This window comes from Microcaecilia unicolor, chromosome 8 (genome assembly GCF_901765095.1).
Source record: "Microcaecilia unicolor chromosome 8, aMicUni1.1, whole genome shotgun sequence".
NCBI classification, from domain to species: domain Eukaryota; kingdom Metazoa; phylum Chordata; class Amphibia; order Gymnophiona; family Siphonopidae; genus Microcaecilia; species Microcaecilia unicolor.
This window is the reverse complement of record NC_044038.1, coordinates 241,057,088-241,083,348: the sequence shown is the minus strand read 5'-3', so window position 1 is coordinate 241,083,348 and position 26,261 is coordinate 241,057,088. Positions and strand designations below refer to the sequence as shown.

General features: G+C 48.8%; 1 protein-coding gene across 4 annotated transcripts; it reads right to left on the bottom strand.

Moving 5' to 3' along the window:
- LOC115475996 lies at window positions 1-26,261 on the bottom strand. Of its 4 annotated transcripts, none has more exons than XM_030212088.1 (4): window positions 26,194-26,261; window positions 23,781-23,867; window positions 13,595-14,579; window positions 1-138 (listed from the first exon to the last, which is right to left on the bottom strand). In XM_030212088.1, exons 3-4 carry the CDS (start codon window positions 14,330-14,332, stop codon window positions 97-99), a joined length of 780 nt encoding a protein of 259 aa, XP_030067948.1. In that variant the 5' UTR covers window positions 14,333-14,579; window positions 23,781-23,867; window positions 26,194-26,261; the 3' UTR covers window positions 1-96. The 4 variants fall into 4 exon arrangements, 3 of the variants coding, with proteins under 3 accessions (XP_030067948.1, XP_030067949.1, XP_030067947.1); XM_030212089.1 differs by lacking the exon at window positions 26,194-26,261 and adding an exon at window positions 25,051-25,119; XM_030212087.1 differs by lacking the exon at window positions 26,194-26,261 and adding an exon at window positions 24,670-24,845.

Here is a 26,261-nt window from a genome sequence, read left to right as displayed (position 1 = left end):
AATAATCCACGGTATTTATTGAGCAGTCTGTGTTACTGAGACAGGTGTAAATCCATAGCAGAACACAAGCCTTCTCACAGTTGCTGGTCTTCAGCTTCATAAAGATGTTCTGCAGGCTGATGCGACAGATGCATTAATCTGCCAAAGGGAAAAAAAAAGTAGACAAAAGAAAAAAAAATTGCAGGAAATTAATGAAAAATGACTGCATATTAATCAGTGTTTGTTTAAACAGACTTTGAAAAATGTGTGGTATCTTCTGTATCATTAGACAACTCTTACATTTATCAAATACAATAGAAATACACAAAACACAAACCAGAGATCATTTATTTTTGTTTGTTACCTAATGACAATACAATTAGAGTAGGTATTCTCAGTCCAGCCCTTGGGCACATCCAGTCAGGCTTTCAAGATACCTACAATGAATATGCATGAGAAAGATTTACATGCACTGCCTACTAGCAATTCCCGTGAAGCCCATGCAAAGTGAATGGGCTTTGTGAGCATTGCCACGCTGGGAATCACTAACACTGTTTGGTAAAAGAGGCCCCCATATGTTAAATCTTTATCATGCCCATTGATTGTGGATATCCTGAAAACTTGACTGGCTGGGTGTGTCCCAGTTTGAGACTAGGTTGAGAACCTGTGCTCTAAATATAAACAACCACTGCAAAATCTACATCACATGGCAGTAGAGAATCCACCACAGAAAAAGGGGGTGGAGAAAAACACGTCAAGTGCTTTGCTTCCCAGAAAACAGCCTTTATTGAACACTAGTAAAAAAAGGCCCGTTTCTGCCGCTGATGAAACGGGCCCTAGCCGGCACCAGACTCCCTTCCCTTCACCTTACGCTTGTGTCCTTGGTGGTCTAGAGGTACCTGTTCAGTCGGGGCAGGAAAGAAAGAGCCCCCTCTTTCCTGCCCGTAGCAGTGCTGCTAGCTTCCTTGCTGCATCGTGTGGGAGTCCGGCGCTCGGCGTTTCAAAATGGCTGCCGAGAATTGAAGTCTCGCAAGGCAGCTTCAACTCTCGGCGGCCATTTTGATTCGCCGTGAGCCGGACTCAGACACGATGCAGCCGGGCAGCTAGCAGCAGTGCTCCGGGCAGGAAAGCGGGGGTTCCTTCGTTCTTGCCCGAGCGAACAGGTACCGCTAGACCACCAGGGATAGTGGCGTAAGGGGACGGGAGGTGACAGGGGGGAGGGAAGGTGATGAGGGGAAGAGTGTGGTACCGGGGGCGGGCCGGTACCTTGAAAGGGGCCGGGGTGATGGGCACGTCGGTGTTTGCGGCTGGGATTTGTTGGAAGGGGAGGAGTAGGGAAACACGCTGCGCGTGTTTCCCTACTGCTCCCCGTGCGTTGATTTGCTTTGTTTTCGTGTTCCGCCCTCGACGTCATCACGTGTGACACGAGGGCGGGGCATGCCGACATGGTGAGTGTTGTGGCTTCACCACCATGAACTTACGAACCGGTGTGTGAGTGCCTGCAGTGACGTCAGTGTCCTCAGAACGTTGAGGGTGCGTTTTATTATAGTAGATAACATGCTAGTTTGGTAGAGATTTGGACTTCCCACCTTTTGTTGGTAGTAGAGAATCCACACCATGGCATGGTACGAAGGCAACAAGCTAATAAGGAAACAAAGCAAATCCTGTCTGCTCCGAGGACATTCAGAGCCAGATTTTATACTAGGTGACAAATCCAGAAAGGTGCCTAGTTGAAGACTAGTTTATAAAGTAACAGAGACACTTATTGGAGAAATTTGGACTTCCCTGTTAAAGTTTCCTTTCTTAAGTCCAGCCAGACCAGTCTAAACAAGTGGGTGGGTTACGTTCCCTGCCACCAGATGGAGCCAAAGGAAAAGCAGCTCAAAGATGACTTGAGTGTTTGCCTTCCCCACCTCAGAAATAATGTAACTTTTTTTTCTCCTTTTGTGGGCTGCTCCTGTTTTGTTCTCTTTAGCGTGTTTAGCCCTTATTATCTTACTTGTAACCCCTTATTGAGAGACTTTGAGGCATATTTTCAAAGCCCTTAGCCTTGCAAAGTTCCATAGAAACCTATGGAACTTTGGAAGGCTAAGTGCTTTGAAAATATGCCTCTTTGTATATCGCTGAGATACCACCAATCAAAGGGTATATTAAAGTAAACTGATTCACTTACATGAGCGCACAGCTCTGGAACGCATTACCACGTAACCTGAAAGCCGTCCATGAACTAACCAACTTCCGGAAGCTACTAAAGACCCATCTCTTCGACAAGACCTATCACAAAGACCAAGTCATGTGAAATTCTACGACAAGACCTATCACAAAGACCAAGACATGCGAAACTCACACTTATAGCATGAATGTAAATCAAGACCTCTTGTCTCTTACTCTAACGCTTTCCATCACCATCCAACACAAACCCTGCTGTAACTCCAAATGCTTAACCTCTTCTCATTTCCACTATCCATGTTGAATTGTAAGCCACATTGAGCCTGCAAAGAGGTGGGATAATGTGGGATACAAATGCAATAAAATAAATAAATAAGTATATATCATTGGATAATTTTATTAAAGGCCTTTTGTGCGTGTAAAAAAGCCTTTATAAAATTAATTCCCCCCCCCCCCCCCCACCCATGAGAGTACTTTCAAAGCTATTTCCACAGGTAAAGTGGTAGAAGTGGGTTCCTATGAAATGCCACTCCTACATGCATACTGCCATTTCACATGTACTTTTTTTTTTTTTTTAGGTGGTGGTGGGATTTGGAATGAAAGGCACATGATGGTGGTAAAATTATGTATCATACCTGATAATTTTCTTTCCATTAATCATAGCTGATCAATCCATAGACTGGTGGGTTGTGTCCATCTACCAGCAGGTGGAGATAGAGAGCAATCTTTTGCCTCCCTATATGTGGTCATGTGCTGCCGGAAACTCCTCAGTATGTCGATATCAAAGCTCCATCCGCAGGACTCAGCACTTAGAGAATTACACCCACAAAGGGACACTCTGCCCAGCTCACTACCGCCAAAGCGGGGGAGGGGAATCCGTCCAGCTCATCCCCGCGGAGCGGGGGAGGGACACCACACCCGCCAATACGGGGGGATCTGGCTTATCCTGCTACCGCAACCGCGAGAGGAGCTGGCTTACCCAAACACCGCCGAAGCAGGAGGGATACAAAGCTACCCTACTGCCGCACGAAGCGGGAGGGAGCGCCGGCATAATTTAGTTACCAATCCAGCCACCGCCGAAATGGGGGGAGAGGAATGCAGCAGCTCACTGTAACACAGAATCGTTTCAACTCAAGGAAAATCCAACTGGAAGAACTTGAACACGAAGTCTTCCTGAACAGGAACTGAAGATTAAACTTGAACCTGAAATATAACCAGAACAAAAACAATACAGATATCTGGGCAGGGCTATGGATTGATCTGCTATGATTAATGGAAAGAAAATTATCAGGTATGATACATAATTTTACCTTCCATTTCATGAAGCAGATCAATCCATAGACTGGTGGGATGTACCGAAGCAGTACTCACCCAGGGCGGGACATTGAAATCCCTGAACGCAAGACTGAAGCTCCAAACTGGGCCTCGGCCCGAGCAGCCACATCCAAGCGGTAATGTCGCGAGAAGGTATGAGCCGACGACCAAGTTGCCGCTCTACAAATCTCTTCCAAGGAGACGGATCTGGACTCTGCCATCGATGCCGCTTGTGCTCTAGTAGAGTGCGCCTTCAGCTGAATAGGCGAAAGCTTCCCTGCTGCCACATAAGCTGCCGCAATCGTCTCCTTGACCCAACGTGCCACAGTAGGTTTAGATGCCTGCAGACCCTTACGAGGGCCTGCGAATAGCACAAACAGGTGATCCGACTTCCGGAAGTCATTGGTCACTTCCAAGTATCTGAAGATGACTCGTCTCACATCCAGACATTTGAGAGCCAGGTACTCCTCTGGGTAATCCTCCCTATGAAAGGAGGGTAGACAAAGCTGCTGATTCACATGGAAGCGAGAAACAATCTTGGGCAGAAAGGAAGGCACTGGGCGAATCAACACTCCTGCCTCAGTGAACCGCAGGAACGGCTCTCGGCAGGAGAGTGCCTGGATCTCAGAAACTCTTCTGGCTGAAGTGATGGCTACCAAAAAGACCGCTTTCAACATCAGGTCCTTCAGAGATGCCCTCGACAAGGGCTCAAAAGGCGGCTTCTGCAAGGCCCGTAGCACCAGATTGAGATTCCACGTAGGCACTATCGAGTGCAGAGGAGGGCGCAGGTGATTAACTCCTTTGAGAAAGCGCACCACATCTGGCTGCTAGAGCCGCCATCTGGACTTTTCAGCGAACTGAGAGATAGGCCTTCTCCAGACCCTCTTGCAGGAACGCCAACACTGAAGATATTGGAGCAGTGGAGGGCGATAGAGAGCCTGCCTTGCACCACGATGCAAAGGTACGCCAAATCCTGGCATAAGTAGAAGAAGTAGAGCGCTTCCTCGCTCTCAGCATAGTGGTGATGACCTTGTCTGAGAAGCCCTTCTTCCTCAGCTGCTTCCGCTCAAGAGCCAGACCGTAAGACCAAAGGGAGAGGGATCCTCCATCACCATGGGACCCTGATGCAAGAGGCCCCGCTCCGCTTGCAGCCTCAGGGGGCCGTCCACTGTGAGCCCGATTAAGTCCGCATACCAGGAACATCTGGGCCAATCCAGACCCACCAGGATCACCCGGCCCGGATGCTTTGCCACACGGCCTAGAACTCTGCCCATCATGGGCCAGGGCGGGAACACATAGAGAAGCTCCTGAGCCGGCCACTGCTGGAGAAGAGCATCGAATCCCAGAGATCGAGGGTCCTGTCCTCTGCTGAAGAACCGCGGCACTTGGCAATTGGCCGAGGACGCCATCAGATCCAGGCTCGGCAGGCCCCAGCGCCTCGTGATGTCCAAGAACGCCCGAGCCGACAGCTGCCACTCTCCGGGATCCAAAGTATGGTGACTGAGAAAGTCCGCCTTGACATTCATGACTTCCGCAATGGGGGCCGACGACAGCTATTCCAGATTCGCTTCCGCCCACAGGCATAGTTTCATGGCCTCCTTGGCTAGAGGAGCGCTCCTGGTACCTCCCTGGCGATTGACATAGGCCACTGCCGTGGCATTGTCCGACAGGACCCATACTGGTCTCAGCACCAGGGCCGGGAGAAACTCCAGAAGCGCCAACCGAATGGCTCGGAGTTCCAGGAGGTTGATAGACATCTTCGCCTCTGCAGGCGACCAGAGCCCCTGCGCTGTCCTTCCCAGGCAGTGGGCTCCCCAGCCCGTCAAGCAGGCATCCGTCGTGACGACAACCCACTCCGGGGTCGTGAGAGGCATTCCAGCAGACAGCTTGTCTGGCCTCAGCCACCAACTCAGCGCCTTGCACACTGTTGGATCCAAGGGAAGGCGTGCAGCGTAATCCTCCGATACTGGAGTCCACCGCTGCAGCAGGAAGTGCTGTAGTGGTCTCATATAGGCCCTGGCCCAGGGCACTACCTCCATCGTGGCCATCATGGAGCCCAAGAGCTGCATATAGTCCCAAGCCCGAAGAGTAGAGGCTGTTAGGAACTGGTACACTTGGGCCCGAAGCTTGACGCTCTGGCTGTCTGGCAGGAACACTCTGCCCACTAGGGTGTCGAATCGAACTCCCAAGTACTCCAGGGACTGAGTCGGGCGCAGCTGACTTTTCTCCCAGTTGATGACCCATCCCAGGGAGCTCAGAAGAGCAATCACCCTGTCCGTAGCCTTCCCACACTCTGCATAAGAGGGGGCTCAGATCAACCAGTCGTCCAGATAGGGATGAACTTGTACTCCTTCCTTGCGGAGGTAAGCCGCGATGACCACCATCACTTTGGAGAAGGTCCGTGGAGCAGTCGCCAACCCGAAAGGGAGGGCTCTGAACTGGAAGTGTCGGCCCAGGACTGCAAAGCGCAGGAAGCGCTGATGAGGAGGCCAGATAGGAATATGTAAGTAAGCTTCCTTGATGTCCAAGGATGCCAGGAATTCTACTTTCTTCACCGCAGCTATTACGGAGCGGAGAGTCTCCATCCGGAAGTGCCGAACTTTCAAGGCCCGATTGACTTCCTTGAGGTTGAGAATAGGCCGAGCAGAACCTCCTTTCTTTGGCACCACAAAGTAAATGAAGTAACGCCCCTTGCCAAGTTGATCTACTGGCACCGGGACCACCGTGCCCAGGCGGATCAGGTTGTTCAAAGTCTGCTGCACAGCAGCTGCTTTGACCGGAGACTTGCAGGGAGAGTTTAGAAACCCGTCTCTCAAGGGCCGGCAGAGCTCCAGCTTGTAGCCGTCTCTGATGACTTCCAGAACCCAAGCGTCTGAAGTTACCCTAGTCCACTCACCCAGGAATGAGGACAACCTTCCTCCTATCTGCTCTGGGCCATGGACCAGGGCCCCGTCATTGGGTACGCGACCTTGGGGGTGGGCCGGAGGACGAACCTCTGGGCCGGTGGTCCCTGCGAAAGGAATGCTGCTTGGGGGAGAAGTTCCGTTTGAAGGAAGAGGAAGCAGAGGAGCCCGACTTGCTCGGGCGATACCGACGGGCCTCCTGAAATCGGCCCTTGGAGGAACCAGGGCAAGCACTGCTGGCCCGAGCCCTGACCTCCGGCAACCTCTTGCCCTTAGACGTGCCGAGCTCCGTCACGATTTTGTCCAGCTCGTCCCCAAAGAACAGCTTGCCTTTAAAAGGCAAGTTGGCTAAGCGAGATTTTGAGGCATGGTCAGCAGACCAGTGCTTAAGCCAGAGCCACCGCCGCACAGAGACTGTCTGAGCCATACCTTTGGCCGAGGCTCTCAAGACATCATACAGCAAGTCTGCCAAGTAGGCCAAGCCCGACTTCAGGGCCGGCCAATCCTCCTTCAAGGAGGAATCTGAGGGGGAAGCCCGCTGCAAAACAGTCAGGCACGCCCGAGGGGGAAGCCCGCTGCAAAACAGTCAGGCACGCCCTAGCCACATAGGAGCTGCAAACCGAGGCTTGCAAACTCAGGGCAGCCGCCTCAAAGGGCACCTTTAAGGCCACCTCCAATCTCCTGTCCTGAGCGTCCTTCAGGGCAGTGCCCCCTTCCACCGGCAGCGCCGTTTTCTTAGTCACGGCAGTGATTAAAGAATCTACTGTAGGCCAGATAAAGGCTTCCCGTTCCCCCTCTGGCAGAGGATACCAACGGGACATAGCCCTGGCTACCTTAAGGCTCGCTTCAGGGACATTCCATTGAGCCGAAATTAAGGTCTGCATGGCTTCATGAACGTGGAAGATTCTAGGCGGGCGCTTCGTTCCCAGCATAATGGCAGAGCCAGCAGAGGCTGAGAGAGGGCCTTCCTCCGGAGAGGAAATCTTCAAAATGCTCATGGCCTGCACTAGAAGGTTGGGCAAATCCTCTGAGTGAAAAAGCTGCGCTGCAGAGGGGTCATCTGCTCCATCCGAGCGAGGATCAGTCTCCTCCATAGAATCCGCTAAGGACCTCTGGGAGAACTCAGACACGCTGCCGTCATCCACATCAGAGGAGACAGAGTCCCCTAGGGCCTGAAGATCCACCCGAGGGCTTTTGATCATAGAGGGCTCATCACCCTTATCAGACAGGGGAGCAGGGGCAGCGTTTTGCATAAGAAAGGCCTGATGCAGCAGCAAAATGAACTCAGGGGAGAAACCCCCCAGCCTGTGCACTTCTGTAGCCTGGGCCACGGCCCTAGAGGCGCTCTCAACCTGTGCTCCTAAGAGCGGGGGAGAGGCACGCTGCACGTCCAAAATGGCGTCCGGCACGACACTCCGCGAAGGAGCCGTGCGGGAAGAATGGCGCTTTAATTTCGCCGACTTTTTACCGTCGCCCAAGTCAAGGGCGACCATACTATTAACGTCTCCCACCTCGAGGGCGGCCCAAGAAGAAGCCGTCCGAGCAGCATGGCCGGCCACAACCGGGAGGGCGGCCAGCGGGGGATGGGCGCCTAAGGCGGGAAAAACCGCCGCACCGGAGGAAAACCTGGGGAACTCTCCCGACTCCGAAAAGGCGCCCAAAAAAGGCGACTCTGCCTTCGGGCCCCCCGCTTCCCCGCTAGACGCGTTCCGGAGACTGTCTTTTCGAGCCCTTGCCATCCGACGCCATTAGCCACGTGGAGACCGTTCGGGGAACCCCCTGCCCGCTAGTAAAAGGTAAAATTACCTGCTTCTCGCTCCGAGCTGCAACGATTTGGAGTCCCAGTGAGCAGCTGCAAAGAAAGACGTTTTTCTCTCAAAGACGTCTTTCTGTTTTTTGTGTTTTTTTTTAAAAACGGAGCCAGCAGGAGGGGGGAGAAAAGGAGGGACCTGGCACCACCAGGTTTGCACTTGCTCACGAAGAGCCCTCAACCCCAGGTACTCAACAAAACCTAAACAATTAGGCTTGGAGACCTAGCCAGAGCTGCTGCTGTGTGTGACCACCACCTGCTGAGATAGAGAACATACTGAGGAGTTTCCGGCAGCACATGACCACATATAGGGAGGCAAAAGTTTGCTCTCTATCTCCACCTGCTGGTAGATGGACACAACCCACCAGTCTATGGATTGATCTGCTTGGTGAAATGGAAATTTCTGTTCTTATTCCATTTAAGTCTATCTGATATAAATCATTCTACTCTTCAACACTGTATGACATTAATAGCACATTGGCTGTTAGATTACAAGCTAAAATTGACTATTGAAAAATAAATTTCTCTGTTTTCATGCTAAACCAGAAAATATCCCAAAGTCTAATTAGTATTGGTCAGGTCAAGTATGAATTTTTTTCATCAATTAAACTTCTAGGGATCTACTACTACTGCTACTATTTAGCATTTCTATAGCGCTACAAGGCGTACGCAGCGCTCCACAAACATAGAAGAAAGACAGTCCCTGCTCAAAGAGCTTACAATCTAATAGACAAAAAAATAAAGTAAGCAAATCAATTCAATTAATGGTTGATAGTTCACTATCTTTAGAAAGTCAGGTTTCTTCTTTAGTGAAAAAGTGTTTTTTTTTTATGATGAGAAAGCTAAGATGTGTTCAGAATTACTTTGAAGTAGAGGAGTTTAGAGTTTTGGTTCAGTCACTTTCGATTCCACAGTTAGATTACTGCAGTCTTACATATTTGAGTTGCAGTAAAAACCTGTTGAAGAATCCAGACAATTCAGAACACAGCTGTTCGCCTAATTTTTGGCCTTACAAAGTTTGATCAAGCTACGTTAAACTTCACTGGCTTCCAACTGAACCCAGAATCATTCCATGTAGAAGCCTGCGCGGCCACATTGGTGATCTGCAAGGGCCGACTTCTACATGGAATGTTGCTAGAATCTCAAATAGTAGCAACAGTGGAGCTAGTGGTTAGGGTGGTGGACTTTGGTCCTGAGGAACTGAGTTCGATTCCCGGCACAGGCAGCTCCTTGTGACTCTGGGCAAGTCACTTAACCTTCCATTGCCCCATGTAAGCCGCATTGAGCCTGCCATGAGTGGGCAAGTGTGGGGTACAAATGTAACAAAAATAAAATAGATACTATTGGAGATTCTACATGGAATGTTGCTACTATTGGAGATTCTACATGGAATGTTGCTATTCCACTAGCAACATTCCATGTAGAAGCCTGCGCGGCCACATTGGTGATCTGCAAGGGCCAACTTCTACAAGGAATGTTGCTAAATAGCAACATTCCATGTAGAATCTCAAATAGTAGCAACAGTGGAGGAGTGGCCTAGTGGTTAGGGTGGTGGACTTTGGTCCTGAGGAACTGAGTTCGATTCCCAGCACAGGCAGCTCCTTGTGACTCTGGGCAAGTCACTTAACCCTCCATTGCTCCATGTAAGCCACATTGAGCCTGCCATGAGTGGGAAAGCGCAGGGTACAAATGTAACAGAAAAAAAAACGTCCAAGAGAAAAACCACCCACAACGTAGCCGCTGGGATGTCTGGGGGCCACATCATTCTTAGTAAAGTGGCCAAACAGACATCCCAGCAGAGCAGTCGGGCAGCCTTGGAGGCAGTGCAGTAGATTTCACATAAGAAGGTCCCAGGTCCACATCTCATCGTTACCCATTATAATTGTATGCTAAGCCCTCCAAGAGCACAAAAGTATCTACTGTATACCACTACAATAGCTCTCAAGCTTGCGGGGTTCAAATGTAACAAAAGAAAACAACAATATAGTAATAGTAAGAGTTTAAGAATGTGTGAATTAACATTGAGAGGTGAACAAGGATAGGATAAGCAAGGGGAAAAGAGATTGGGAGGCATAGGAGCCGGTGCTGTGGGTGCTGTGGGTGCTTGAGCACCCCCAATATAGAGAATACTCATCGAATGTGACCAGGGAGGGGTTATTTCCACTGGGCTTAGCACCCCCAATAATTCTGAAACGTTGGCTCCTATGTTGGGAGGGGTATGGTGTAGGGAAGATTAAGACGAAAAGACTGGGGGATGAGCATAAGGAGATTTGGAGACATGGTCTAAGGTATAATCATCATCAAAACAGGAGTCATATGGGTGGGTCTATAAGGTTAAGTTGGGTCGTTAGGGTAAGCTTTCTTGAAAAGATGGGTCTAACATTTTTCTGAAGGGTAGATAAGTCGTTAATTGTTCGGATGGATCTTGGTAGAGCGTTCCAAAGCTGGCTGCCCAAAAAGGAGAAACTGGATGCGTAAGAGGTTTTGTATTTGATTCCTTTGCAGTTGGGAAGGTGCAAACTGAGGTAATTACGTGAAGACATTGATCTGTTTCTGATTGGGAGATCGATCAGGTTATTCATGTAGCTAGGAGATTCTCCGTATATGATCTTATGAACCAGTGTATGGACTTTGAAGTTTATTCTTTCTCTGATTGGGTTGGTTTTGAACATCAGACAGGTGAGAACAAATTTACCTCTCAATTACTCCTCCGAACCCTAAACACTAAAACTGAGCATGCATGTGACGAAAGAGGAAGCAAGGCAGGCAATGCGCAGAGAACAGCGGTAGAGAAAGGCTTCAGCTGGAGGGGTTTGTGGCAGGGAGGCAGGCCATATTGTGCCCCCCCACCCCCACTTTGGGGTCAGGACTCCCAAACACTGAGGTCTGGCTACACCCGTTTTGGAGCACCCTGGGGGCCGAGTCAGCACTTGGCCGGTTAAGTTTCGATATTCAGTACTCAATCAGCCAAGAGTCCTATCTTTAGGCGGTTCACCATGGTTGATTAAGTGCTGAATACTGCAGTTAACCGGCTAAGGTTTCGCCGGATCTGTAAACCCAGAAATTCAATGCCAGAGCCCAGGCACGGCCCAGCAGTGGATTTCCAGGTAGAATGCCGGCGCTTGAACTTCGACCTCTATGTGTGTATTTTTCCACTGCCAGATAGGAAATACACAAATTCCAAAGGTTCAGCCAAGCCACACTCTGTCCATGCTTCCTTCAAATCAGAGAAATACTGAAAACGAAAGCAAAGACCAAGACCGTATGGCCCATCGGGTCTGCAGATAAAGGGATAGGCTCATGTGGAAGCTGAACCCAGAACCTTTCACACCCCTAAGCAAGAATCATAGACCAGAGGTGGGCAACCTAAAGCCCGCCACCCATGGAAAGTGTACACAGAAAATGTCATTAACCAGAGTTTTGGCAATTTGAAATACTGTATTTCGCAAATATTTTCAGAATAGCCAATCTAGCAGTTTCCACTGTTTTTAAAATGTTTGCTGATTTGTCTATCACAGGTAGTCTGTGGAGCTGTGTGCGTTTCTGGTTCAGACATTACGTAACGTTGTGGCTCGCTAGGCAGAGTATTGACCTTTCACACGGCCCTCTGTTTATAAAGGTTGCCCACCCCTGTCCTAGGCCAGCAAGCCACTGCTTGTACATCTTAAGCAGTTACTTTTTTTAAAAAATCACTATTTAGGGGGTAAGCCCAACGCAGGTTTACCGCTCGCTAAACCGGAAGTACCGCTGGGCTACAGCGGCAGACCAGCGGTAGCTCCCACCCCCAGCGTGCGCCATTTCCGGCACTACAAAAATACTTTTTAAATTTTTGTAGTGCCAGTGTTTACCCAGCAGTAAAACTGCCCGGTTACCGCGGGAGCCCTTACCACCAACTCAATGGGTGGCGGTAACTGCTCCCCCTCCCTCCTCCCCCCCCCCCCCCCCCGAAATGGCTGCATAGTAAGTGCTTCACTTGCCACACAGCCATATCTTTAAAAACAAAACAGCCTTTTACCCACTGCGGTACAAGGGGGCCTCACCGCACATCACAAACACGCACTGATGCCAACGCAGGGCCCCCTTTTGCTGCATCTGAGTAAAAGGACCCCTTATTTATTTGCTAGCCGTTAAGCCCGTTAAAACAGGCGAGATTTGTGTTTTGCAAAATGTAATAATTCTCCCCTCCATCCATCCATCCATGTCCAGCAACCCTGCTCTCTCCCCTGCCCTCCCTCCCATGTCCAGCAGCCCCTCCTGTATCCCCTGGCCTCCCCCTGTCCACCAACCATCCTCTCTCCCCTGCCCTCCCCCCATATCCAGCAACCCTCCTCTTTCCCTTGGACTCCCCCCCCCTGTCCACCAACCCTGCTCTCCCATGCCCTCCCCCCATGTCCAGCAACCCTCCTCTCTCCCCTGCCCTCCCCTCCCCTATCCATGTCCAACGACCCTGCTCTCTCTCCTGCCCTACCCCCCATGTCCAGAAGCCCTCCTGTCTCCCCTGGCCTCACCCCGTCCACCGACACTCCTCTCTCCCTGCCCTCCCCCCATATCCAGCAACCCTCCTCTTTCCCTTGGCCTCCCCCCCCGCTCTCTCCCTTGACCTCCCCCCATGTCCAGCAACCCTCCTCTCTGCTCTCTCCCCATGTCCAGCAACCCTCCTCGCCGCCGCTCCCCCCACCTCCGTGCAGGGCCCCCTGCACTGACATGAGAACGCCTCTCACCTCCGTGTGAAAGCGCTGCAGGCAGCAGCAGATCGCTCTGCTGCTGCCTGCAGCGCTTCCACACGGAGGTGAGAGGTACTGTCATGTCAGTGCAGTGGGCCGATACGGAGGAGAGCGGCGGCGGCGGCAACGACGTCAGGGATGGGAGGGGTGGAGGTTGGTGCGCCGGCGATGATGCTTCGTTTCCAGGCTCCAGCGGCAGCTTCCCTCTCTGTTCCGCCCTCTGACGTCATCACGTCATGACGTGAGGATGGGACAGAGAGGGAAGTCTCTACTGTGCATTTGCGGGTGAGTCGGTCACTTGTCATTTATATGTTTGATGTTCCAATCAATCCACTGGCTCTTAGCAGATTAAACACGTACATACATAATATTGTCACAAACTGAACTTGACAAAAGAAAATTACATACTTACATGTGTAAATGGTATCTAGCTATATTAAGGGGACAACATTTCCAAGCAGAACCCAATATAAATGTGTACTTTGCTATTCTGAAGCTACTACTCAAGTTAAAATAGAGCTCTTTTGCACCCACATACGTATCAGTGGTGAATAAATGTACGGTATTTTCTTCTCTTGCTAATACGGATACCATACCACTGTTTTGAAATTCCTAACAATGGTCTTAACTGTCCGGGGTTGCTGCCTCCCAACTACTTACTGCAATAACCATGAATATTTAGAATCGGTACAAACCTGGAGTAAGTCTGGACCAGTTTTGTTCTGACGGAGAACTGTAGCTCTTCGTGTCAAAATTTTTCGCATGCGGTCAAAGTACGTTTCTTGGCAGATGCAAGGATTTGATTTGCATCCTATTTCTATGGCTACGTCTAACTGTTTCTCATCTTCTACAGAAGTGCAATGTAAGTTCTCCAGTGTATTGTTGCGTTCAACTGCGTCATCGTTAAAATTCCTAGCGCGATCAAAGGGTCTTGAAGCGTTTTCACTTTTCAAACAACTTGAACTATTTTTCACTCCTCTTTCAAAGAATAAAACTCTTTCTTTGAATTGGTTTGTCTCGGACATTAACTTGGATATGTCATGTACAGACGAAAAACGGGCTAAATTATTACCACTGCTTGAAGGCTCGCTAGCTTTACCCAATATAGTCTTCTCATTTTGGCAATCTGCTATTATTTTGCAGTAACAGATCGTTTCTATTTGCTGCTGCTGTGGAGCTTCTCTCTCTAAACTGACCTTCTTTTTGGCTTTTAAAAGTACCTGGCTTCCAGGTCTACTTGGCAAAGGTACACCCTGTGGTATACGGCCACATTTGCAATAGGGTTCACAGTTAAGCTCCACACTTCCTGGCACAATGGAATAGTCCGGTTTCGTTCGGTTTGCACTTACATCCTGCTCTGCATATTCCTCTTCTGATTTACTTTTTTTCATATCGCAGCATACTTCATACAGACTTATTTTATAGGCTTCCATTTTATTTCTCTATCCAACCTCAAACGCGTCTCGGGAAACCTTCACTTGAAAGCAGAACTGGTAAAAAACCGCCTCGGGTGCATGAATCTTTTTTTTGTTTTTTTAAATGCGACGTCTACGGAGAAAGCTGGTAATTTCTTTGAAGAAATCTCTGGGGCGATCAGAAAAGCAAGAACTTCCTTATTGCTACTGTTGCTTGGTGGAATTACAAGGCGCCGTTTTCAATGTGGTTTCTCACATTCTGTACCTACGAAGAAAGACAATGCTCTAGGTCACTTTCAGTGTTTGAGAATCATCAACTGAATTGTTCTTTAGGAGTTAAATTTGTTCTGGAAACTTCAATTCTAAAAGAGAAAAGGTAGGCTAGCCTAGTGGCAGTGCTGTATTCATCTCTGCTTTTGCTATGGGGATGCAGAAACAGCCACTAGGGGGAGGGTGTCTCAGACATCACTTAACAGTGACACTTACTGGTCAGATTTAGGACCAGAGGGAGTCACGGTCTGTTATACCTGGCCAGTGACCTTTACTGCAATGGATGGCTAAAGAAGAGGTCATAAAATAGGGGAAAATTCCCAGATAGACGCAAATGAAGGCTCATAGCATTGTAGCCTGATGGAGGCTAATTTCAACTGAGTTAGAAACCAAGAGGAACAGAAAAACAAAATCTGTCAGGCAAAAAATATGAAACACAGGGATGCAGAGGACAAAACAAAGAAGAAATTAGGTCTTACCTGATAATTTTCTTTCCATTAGCCCTTCCTGCTATTCCAGAACCTTTGGAATAGTTGTGTCCATCAACCAGCAGGTGGAGATAGAGAACTGAAAACTGAGCTGAGGCATCTCTCTCTTGGCATCCAGTCCAGCTCCTCAGCAAGTACATAGGCAAGCAGTAAGAGAAACTCAAAATAAACACAGCCACCTTAAACAACTCACCAGATGAGCGAACACTTGTGGACCTCTCTCATCTCTTGACAACTTGTAGAGAACAAGAGACATACAGAAAGCACCATGCAAGGCGAGTCATTATTTGACCCATTACTTTGTACAGACTAAACATCTCAGAAACCTTGGGCGGGCCTCTGGAATAGTGGGAAGGACTAATGGAAAGAAAATGATCAGGTAAGTTCTAATTTCTCCTTCCATTACACATAGCTTCAAACTGCACTTGTGGGATGTTTAAAAGCAACCCCTAGTGGGTGGGATCCTGGTGCCGCCGCCCTGAGGGCCAAAGCCCCAAAACTGGCTCCACCCTGTAGTACTTGGCAAAGGTATGCAGCGTCGATCACGTCGCCGCCTTGCAAATATCTGCCAGAAACAGTAAGCTGGTCTCCACCCAGGATGTCGCTGTACGCCTCGTAGAAAGGCCTGAGGAGACTGCTTCCCCACAAGCAAATAAGCTGATGCGATAATCTCATTCAGCAGCCATCTAGCAATCGTGGGCATGAAGCCATAAGGCCAAGCCTCTTGACCAAAAAAGTACAGTCTGTCCGATTTGCAAAACTCGCTCATGACTACCAGATATTTAAGGAGGACTCTACTTACATCGAGAAGCTTCAAGGAAGGATACTGAGCCTCCTTGCCCTCACTGTGAAATGCTGATACCACTTTGGAAGAAAGAAGGAACCATGAGCAGGGAAACCCCTGCCTTCGAAAAGAAAAAGGATCCCAACAAGAGAGCCTGAAGCTTCGAAACCCAATGTGCTGATGCAACAGCCACCAAGAACACTGTCTTTCAAGGAGGCCTTCTGAAGTGGCTCAAAAAGGAGGCTTCTAAAGAGCCCGAAGGACTAAAATTAAAGGTTTCACTCTGGACATGGCGTATGAAATGGAGGCTGAAAGCGAACGATGTCCCGGTGAGCCGCAAGAGATGTCTTCTGTAGTCGGCCCCTGAAACAGGCCAAAGCCGCAACCTAAACTTTAGAGAGACCAACAACAATCCTTTCTGAAGGCCTGCCTGAAGAAATGTTAGGATGTGCACAATCTAAGCAGAGAAGGGAGAAAGTCAGCAGCCCTTGAATGTCCTCCCTACACCTTCACATACACCATGAATGTAGAGCATTTCCAAGCCTGAACCAAGGTAGCAATGATCAAATCAAAATAACCTTTTCAGCTCAAGCGATGCTGGCGGGTTCCACAGTGGGAACACAAATGCCTCCACAGGAGTTGCCATTCACCCCCAACTGTCATGAGCACACCATAATATGTCCCAAGCAGCGAGTCAGGATTCCTCCCCTGGCTGCACCCAAATAGAACTTGCAGCCCTCCAAGAAGTTCTCAGTGAAACTAGTCAGTCTTACCATTGCCAGCTGCTCCCTTCAAGTTCTCAGTCGCCACAAGTCTTAACACGGATGAGAAAGGTTAAGGACTGATACACTGTCCCATGCTCTCCAACAAACCTCTTTCCTTTTATTTATTTACTAGCCGTTAAGCCCGTAAAAACGGGCGGGTATTGGAATGTTTTTTTTCCCCAAGGCCCCCCTCCCGTTGCAGCTGCAAAGCCCCTGCCATCCTCCTTCCCTGCCAGCTCCAAGGCCCCCTCTGTCCCTCCCTCCCAGCTCCAAGGCTCCAGTCCTCCCCCCTTCCCAGCTGCAAGGCCCCCTGCCCTCCCTCCCCGTTCCAAGGCCCTCCCCCCCAGCTCCCAAGGCCCCCTTCCCTCCCTCCCAGTTCCAAGGCCCCCTGCTCTCCCTCACAACTGTAAGGGGCCCCATTCCCTCACAACTGTAAGGGCCCCCCTGCCCTCCCTCCCAGCTCCAAGGCTCCAGTCCTCCCCCCTTCCCAGCTGCAAGGCCCCCTGCCTGCCCGCCCTCCCTCCCTCCCAGTTCCAAGGCCCCAGGCCTCCCCCCAGCTCCCAAGGCCCCCTGCCCTCCCTCCCACCCAGTTCCAAGGCCCCAGGCCCCCCCCCCCAGCTCCCAAGGCCCCCTTCCCTCCCGCCCTCCCAGTTCCAAGGCCCCCTGCTCTCCCTCACAACTGTAACAGCCCCCCTGCCCTCCAGCTCCAAGGCTCCAGTCCTCCCCCCTTCCCAGCTGCAAGGCCCCCCGCCCTCCCTCCCAGTTCCAAGGCCCAGGCCCCCCCAGCTCCCAAGGCCCCCCCAGCTCCCTCCCTCCCAGTTCCAAGGCCCCCTGCTCTCCCTCACAACTGTAAGGGCCCCCCTGCCCTCCCTCCCAGCTCCAAGGCTCCAGTCCTCCCCCCTTCCCAGCTGCAAGTCCCCCCGCCCTCCCTCCCACCCAGTTCCAAGGCCCCAGGCCCCCCCAGCTCCCCAGGCCCCCCCAGCTCCCCAGGCCCCCTTCCCTCCCTCCCTCCCAGTTCCAAGGCCCCAGACCCCCCCAGCTCCCCAGGCCCCCTTCCTTCCCTCCCTCCCAGCTCCAAGGCCCCCCTCCTTCTGAGACGCCCCATGTCCCCCCCCCCCCCAAGGTAGCCGCTCCCGCCCCCCCCACGCCGGAGTCGCCACCACCCCCCCCTTCACCCGGCCCCTCTCTTCGTTATTCAACTTACAGCAGCGCCGAAACAGCAGCAAGCAGTAGCTCCCGTTGGCCTTCCTTCACTGCCTGTGCCTCGCCCTCGTGTGACGTCACGTCGGCGAGGGCGGGGCACAGGCAGGGAAGGAAGGCCGACGGGAGCTGAAGCTGAGCTGCTTGCTGCTGTTTCGGCGCTGCTGTAAGTTCAATAACGAAGAGAGGGCCCGGGCCGGGTGAAGGGGGGGGTGGTGGCGACTCCGGGGGGGGGGGGGGGGGGAGCGGTAGCGACGTCAGCGGTTCCCTCCCTCCCCTTCAGCGCAGTTTCCCTCTCTGTCCCGCCCCCCTTCCCCGTCATCACGTCTTGACGCGGGGGCGGGACAGAGAGGGAAGTCTCTACTGCGCATTTGCAGGTGAGTCGGTCACTTGCCATTTATAGGTTTGATTTAAAGGCTGTTGTGCTGGAAAAGGAGAGCTCCACAGGAAACAGGGGAAGAGGTGATGGAAGGGAAGAAGTAAATTTGTGGGGCAACAGAGACAGGGATCCGGAGATCTCCAGATATGACTCTCCAGACTCAAGCCACTCACAAAGCTCAACTGGGGACCAGCTGACCAACTGGACCAGGAGCAAAGCGCTCAAAACAAGAGGCTGAAAATGTGTCCATTAACCTGCTGAAGATAGAAAATGCCAAGGAGCTTGGATGAAAACAGGTGAGCCTATCTAGTTCATAGTAACATAGTAGATGACGGCAGAAAAAGACCTGCACGGTCCATCCAGTCTGCCCAAGAAGATAAATTCATATGTGCTACTTTTTTATTTGTACTGTCCTCTTCAGTGCACAGACCGTATAAGTCTGGCCAGCCCTATCCCCGCCTCCCAACTCCCAAACCCGCCTCCCACCACCAGCTCTGGCACAGACTGTATAAGTCTGCCCAGCACTATCCTCGCCTTCCAACTACCAGTCCCGCCTCCCACCACCAGCTCTGGCACAGACCGTATAAGTCTGCCCAGCACTATCCCTGCCTCCCACCACCGGCTCTGGCACAGACCGTATAAGTCTGCCCAGCACTTTCCCCGCCGCCCAACCACCAGCCCCAGCACAGACCGTATAAGTCTGCCCAGCACTAGCCCCGTCTCCTAACCACCAACTCTGCCACCCATTCTAGGCTAAGCTCCTGAGGATCCCTTCCTTCTGCACAGGATTCCTTTATGTTTATCCCATGCATGTTTGAATTCCGTTACTGTTTTCATCTCCACCACCTCCTGCGGGAGGGCATTCCAAGCATCCACCACCCTCTCCGTGAAAAAATACTTCCTGACATTCTTCTTGAGTCTGCCCCCCTTCAATCTCAATTCATGCCCTTTCGTTCTACCGCCTTCCCATCTCCGGAAAAGGTTTGTTTGCGGATTAATACCTTTCAAATATTTGAACGTCTGTATCATATCACCCCTGTTCCTCCTTTCCTCCAGGGTATACATGTCCAGGTCAGCAAGTCTCTCCTCATACGTCTTGGAACGCAAATCCCATACCATCCTCGTAGCTTTTCTTTGCACCGCTTCAATTCTTTTTACATCCTTAGCAAGATACGGCCTCCAAAACTGAACATAATACTCCAGGTGGGGCCTCACCAACGACTTGTACAGGGGCATCAACACCTCTTTTCTTCTGCTGGTCACACCTCTCTCTATACAGCCTAGTAACCTTCTAGCTACGGCCACCGCCTTGTCACACTGTTTCATCGCCTTCAGATCCTATCACCCCAAGATCCCTCTCCCCATCCGTACCTAGCAGACTCTCACCGCCTAACACATACGCCTCTCTTGGATTTCTACTCCCTAAGTGCATCACTTTGCATTTCTTCGCATTGAATTTTAATTGCCATTATATGGGATGAAGCCATTAGGCGGAGCTTGCCGGCAGTAGGCAGAGCTTGGTGCCGTTCTACTACACCCAAAATAATAGCAACCACTATTGAAAACAATAGCAAACGATTATCAGAAATAACGGACTGCCTAGCTGTAGTCCACCTGTAAAAACTCTAAAGCTTCCCATATCTAGATATAAATATTATGAAATAAAAATTGAATATCACTAAAACAGCTTAAAAAATTATGTCAGCTGGTAGAAACACTATTCTATACAATACAGATGGCCAAATTTCAGTGAGAATATCCTGTTTCCTAATGGGTTGTTGTAATCTGCCTTGGAAAGCCCTGGTGTTGTAAAGATGGAATACACTGAAATGAAATGGAAGTAAAATTAAACTGTACTTTCATTGGGGCACATGGAATCACATCTTCATCTGTTTTGTAGAAGTTTACATTTTAGATACACAAATGGATTATTCTGTTTTGAGCAAGTTTCGGGGCAAGTGGTTTTATTGGTTAAAATAAAAATAAATATTTTGTTTCGTGCAGATCTCTTTTTTTTTTTTAAACATAACTAAATGGGCTATAAGTCCATTGATTTTATTTTATTTTGTTCTTGAGATGCCTTATACTGTGCCAAACTGAAAACTCTTCTCTCTATCTGGTTGATAACAAAAGGAGCTCAAACACTATCCACCTAAAAGGTTGTTTTTGTGGCTGTACATGAAGAATTGTGATATTGAATACATAAGTATGTTTGTGTCCCTAATCATGCATCCAAAGTTTATGTAATCCTTTCAAGAAAGCCAGTTAATCACAGAGGCATGGTATGGTCGCATTTTCAATATGGTAATACTAGGGCCCAGCTAAGGAACAGGTTATTTTGAGTTAGACTTCACTGGACCAAACTTGCTCTCCTTGTGCCATCACCATCTAGCTGGACAGGCAGTGTCTTAAAAGATGGAGGATAAAGGATTTAAAAAAAATATTTATAATCACACATTATCCCAAGCAAAGTCAGGTTCAATGTGGCTTACACTTGAAAATACAGTGAGACAGAATAATAAAATTCAATTATATCATGAGAGCGGATTAGCATATATACCCAACTGGGCATTTAAAAGTCTGTCCTTTAATGATGCCGCATGCTTAGAAATCATAACTACAGACAGTTATTCAAATATTATCACATGCATATACCAGAACAGGAATCCATACACCCGTTGCAAAAGTAAACAACTTCTACAGAGTACATCCAAAACTTAACTATACAGCAGATGTACAGATAAGCAGGACCCAAAGCAGTACAAAACAAGTAAAGTCAGAGACAACACGGTTCATACCTAATTGTTCAACCACTCATAGGATTCGCCTTTGGGTTTAAAAAGCAAAATCATGTGCATGTAAGAACTGGATAAACAAATTAAAACAAGGTTTAAAGCAAATGCCCTTAATATGTAATATTTGATAGCAATAATGAAACAGTGATGGAATATTCACATAACAACAGATTTATTTTCCATTGAACATAAATCGACTTTGTATGAACTTGGCGGCTAATAATGTGCTCAACTGGACAACGTTGGCACGTTTAGACCGACACTGGACTTCTGCATGAAGGTAGCTCTGCCCTCATTATTTAATATGTCTTTTAAATAGTAGTAATAAAAAAATATCAAGTGTATTTTTATAATATACCACTGCAATCCACAAAACAAAAGGACCTACCTCCCAGAAACGCCACAAGATCATCTCGCAAATTTCTCAACCTGCACTATCCCAGCTGCAAAGGACTTAAATACAAGCTGATGCATGGCTCCACCTTCTCCTACATGGGCACGCAATTATGGAATGCATTGCCTACAGACTTAAAAGCAATCAACGAAATAAATATCTTTCGAAAATCTCTGAAGACATTTTTCTTCAACAAGGCCTACAAAGAGAACCTATAACCTCACCGAACCACCTCAGCAATCCACTAAACCATGAACCCCCACCTTATATAACTACCCAATCACTCCCTTCCTTCCTTTTTCTTCCTTTACCTAATCGCCACACATCACTAATTGTACTTGACATACTGAAACGTCAATGTAAACAAAACTATGTAAGCCACATTGAGCCTGCAAATAGGTGGGAAAATGTGGGATACAAATGCAACAAATAATAATAATAAGTTCCCACATACCATCATCTAGGCACAGGTTAAAAAAAACAAAAAACGATTTTAAACGCTCCCAAGTTTCAATCTAATTTATGTTTGACATGGAATATAAATGCCATAAGTAAAAAAATAAACAGAAGCTCTAACCCCCCCCCCCCCTCCCCATTTACAAAGCTGTGCAGCAATGCTGACAGCCCATTGATAGTGGATGGGCTGTGTTTGCATTACTGTATCGACAGCTGCTAGCGCGGATTTGTAAACAGGGGCCTAAATGTTGAGCAGATGTTTCTCATAACATGACGGCTATTTTAGTGGCCCTTTACGAGGAGAGAAAGAATCTCTGTACAAATATAACACTTGCTAGGGTGTCCCCTTAACCCAGCCCCTCCAAATGCCACACTGATTACGATTTATAACAAATTACTACCCTACCCACTGGAGCTGGCTCTGTGGGTGCTGGAGCGTCCTCAACAATGAGAAAATTCCTGGAATGCGTCTAGGTAGGGGTTATTTCCATCGGACTCAGCACCCCCAATAATTTTGAAAAGTTGGCTCCTATGACTCCACCTATGAAAAGTTATTCCATTGTTATACATCCTCTGTGTACAACCGTATCCTGCACAAGCTGGCATTTTTTTAAAATATAAGTGAGATTAAATAAAAATGCTACCGACAATAAAGGACGACAACGTGGATGCAGCAGTTCATAGGTTTGTTTGCGTTGAGTGTACTGGGATGACGGCTACACAGGGAAAGGGAAACAGAGGCTAACCTAACTGGCTTCAACTTTTTGAAGTCATCCCATCTGCTGTTTTCATCCTAACTCCTTTCGAAAATACTGAGGAGCTGGACTGGATGCCAAGAGAGATGTCTCACTCAGTTTTCAGTTCTCCATCTCCACCTGCTGGTTGATGGACACAACTATCCCACAAGTTCTGGAATAGTGGGAAGCTAAGTAATGGAAGCCCGTGCAAGCCCTTAAGTGCTGTTGTGAGAAACAGCAGACCCAAGCAAAAGCACAGGGTTGACGTCTGTTTCCTGTGTCTAAATTTAAAGTATCCATGCTAAAAAAAAAAAAACACCCAAAGTGAAAATGCACATTGGTGTGTTTCCTGTGCCTAAATACGTGTCCAAGCTAAAAAAAATAATTACAAACGCTTATATTTAGGCACAGAAAACAGATGCCAATGTGTGCTTCATGTTCAGGTTTTTTACCAGGCGAATGCGCACAGGAGTCGAGCTTACAGTGGAATTCTGCGCATGTGCCATGCACAATCCTCCTGCCGAACTCCCTAATGCTCAATGCTATGAGCGCGCCTATTTTTGCATCTCATCAGCATTGAGCATGACATTGTTCTGGTGGTATTTTTACAGTGTTATTCGGAACAGCGCTAGAGTTTTGAGCATCAGGGCCTCAGTGCTTGAAAGGCAGGAGCACAGAAAAGCTGCTTCTTGTTTTAAAGGCATCAATACAGGCTAGAGAATGACATGGGGACAAAGTCTGTCCCCGTTCTGTGGGTTTGGTTCCCGTCCCCACGGCCCTTGTCTCTGTCCTCGCAGGTTTTGTCCCCGTTCCCATCCCTGTGGGCTCTGTCCTCAACCTCATCTGCAAAAGCCTCGAACACTTAGGATTTTATATTTAAATCTTTTTATTAAAGTATAAAAAGGAACAATATGCTAGTGTTGATTATAAATCACAAAAAGAAAACAATAATAAAAACAAGCAACCTCCCCCCCCCCATGCAAATTTTGCTAGTTGTGGTCAGCATGTTTGCTTGTTTTTCCAAAAAAATCAAAATATTGTCATCTGCATCACTCAAACATAAATAACAGTCCAGTTCATCAACAGGCTTCAAAGTAGAAAATGACATGGGGACTAAGTTTGTCCCCATCCTCGTGGGATCTGTCCCCGTGTCATTCTCTACTACAGGTCTCTAATATGCACAGGACAGATATACTCACCCTCGAGACTGGAAAAATGCAACTGACTTTCAATCTTCCTGGGAGAGCTTGTTTCTTCATGATTCAGTCAAAGGATGTTTCACCTCCCTGTTTATTATGGCAGAGAGATGGTAAATCGTGGGTCAGAGGCAGTTTTAGTCTCTCAAGGAAGAAGAGAGTCAGACCGTACTGGACATTATGGTCTTTCATTCATTATCCGATTATGTGTTACTTTTTCTAGTTTTCCATTACCAATACTAATGTATCTTTGCTGGTTGTTGTTATTACTTTTTCCTTGATGCTCAGGCTGCGAGGGAGAGAGGGAATACGCGGGAGCAAGAGGACAGAGACAGGTGGGGGTGCTCATGGACCTACAGCACCGGTGCAAATGCCTCCAGGCAGGGGCGTAGGTTGGCCGGGACATGGGCCCCCAAAGATTTAGCCCTGGCCCCCTCTACTTTCGACCCTCCCCTGCCAGCCGTAGTCTTCTTCAGCGCCGGTCTCCGGTGTGTTCGCAGATCAGCGAACACGCCAAGGGGGTTGGGGACCCCCACCAGCAAAGGTACTTGGCGGCGGTGGGGGGGGGGGGGTCTGAAATGGTGGCGGAGGCTAAAATATGCCCCCCCCCACCTTGGGCTCTGGACCCCCCTCCCTCCTGGCTATGCCCCTGCTTTTCCCAGGCTCACTGAAACTTGGGGGACTGACTATATTGATTCTAAAGTACTACTACTTTTCATTTCTATAGCGCTACAAGGCATACGCAGCGCTGCACACCACACACAAAATGCCAGTCCCTGCTCCAAGAGCTTACAATCTAGTACCCAAGCGTTTCACACCTAGCAAGCGACCGCCTGAATTATGCAACACCCCGAGCTCTGTCTAATTGAGGAGCAGAGCGGCCACGTCTTACCTCGGAGCTCGAGTCCGGTCCTCCGACCAGCTCCGGCACCGATCACAGGCACGTGCTCAGGTCCTGGCGCTCTCGCGCGCCGCTGTACTACCCTCCTCCCTGCAGCACCCCTGCACCTGTCGGCATAATGACGCCTACGTCAGCACCGCGGGGCGGGCTCAGCTGTGCTCCAGGCCGGGGAGGGGAAGCGAGAGTGCTTTCTCCCCCCCCCCCATCGGTGCACTTTCGCTTGTCACCTTTAGTTTAAATCGAATGCAATGCGTTCCACAAAGCCTCCCCCAAGTACTTTATACTGAGGCAGGTGGGCGGAACCTGGGGAATTTTTGCCGTCCTCCAAATTGCAAATGCATTGCTTTGGCTGAGTAAAGTGAGGTTGCTTACCTGGAGTCGGGGTTCTCCCTCGGACACCAGATAATGCAGACGCACTTGGTTAAGTTCCCTTTCTAGCTTGATACCTTAAAGCAGTAGCCAGTGCTTCCCACTTGCTGATTTCATTGATCTGCTCAGGTAGTCTATAATGAGTTTGCTACAAAGGAATACAAACAAAAAAGTATTTGGAGCCTTGGCATATTTTCAAAGCACTTAGCCTTCCAAAGTTCCATAGGTTTCTAAGGCACTTTGGAAGGCTAAGTGCTTTGAAAATGAGAATCCTTTGTAGTCAATTAAGTTACTGTATTTCTGGATACAAGGATGTCGACTAGTGTTGCAAAACAAATTGCGTCCTTCTGTCTTCTCTCTCTCTCTCTTTTTTTAAAGGGAAGATGTGTGCATTATCCTGTTCACAGAGAACTGTTATAGGTAACTACCCTTACTTCGTGCACAACTAGGATAATGGCCCAATGGGAGGCACCAAGTGTGACTGCATTGTCCCAGTTGTGCACGGAGAAAGTGAGCTTTCTTTTAACGTGGGTTCTCTGTGAACGAGATAATGCAACCTTTCTTGGTGCATCCCAAACAGAGTTGCCCAGGTGAACAACCTGAGAGAGAGAGAGCAGGGGTGGAAGCAAAAGAACCTCAAGCAAAAAAGATTCTTAAGCATGGCTGGGCCAAACCTACCAGCTGAAGCTGCTGCACTGTCAAGGGAGTAGTATTTTATAAAAGGCCATGTTGCAGCTCTACAGATGCCTCGGAGATGTGCCATAGAGGCAAATGTTACTCGCAGACGATTTGCTCTAATTATGCTAGGTAGCTCTACATTAGCTTGCTGGTAACAGAAGAATATCTGCTAGCCAAGAACATAAGCGTTTTGAGAGAATCTCCCATGGACTGAAGATGGAGAGAAACAGAGATCTTTGCTATGGTTTAGACAGTAAAAACAAAAAAAAGTGCTCGTCTGCAGTATAAATTATGTAGAGAATCTTCTTCTGTATGATGTTGAGGCTTAAGAAAGAACATAGGCAGTACAATGTCTTTTGGTTATTATGAAAGGCTGATACTGCTTTACGTAGGAAGTCGAGATGAGTGCGCCATTGGATTGCTTTTATTTTATATCTAAAGCCAATTAAACCTGTGCATAAAACAAACCTACATACGAGGAATATCCAGCTTTCCTTACTCTCTTTCGAATGCCTAGAACCTGCAAACTCTGTCTC

What these genes read in the sequence shown, in the direction of transcription:
- LOC115475996 (XM_030212088.1), bottom strand. Translation starts at nt 14,332, where the DNA reads ATGGAAGCCTATAAAATAAGTCTGTATGAAGTATGCTGCGATATGAAA. An exon ending in CTGGTCCAGACTTACTCCAG is followed by an intron (nt 139 to 13,594) that starts GTTTGTACCGAT and finishes TCCCTTTGGCAG; the next exon opens with ATTAATGCATCTGTCGCATC.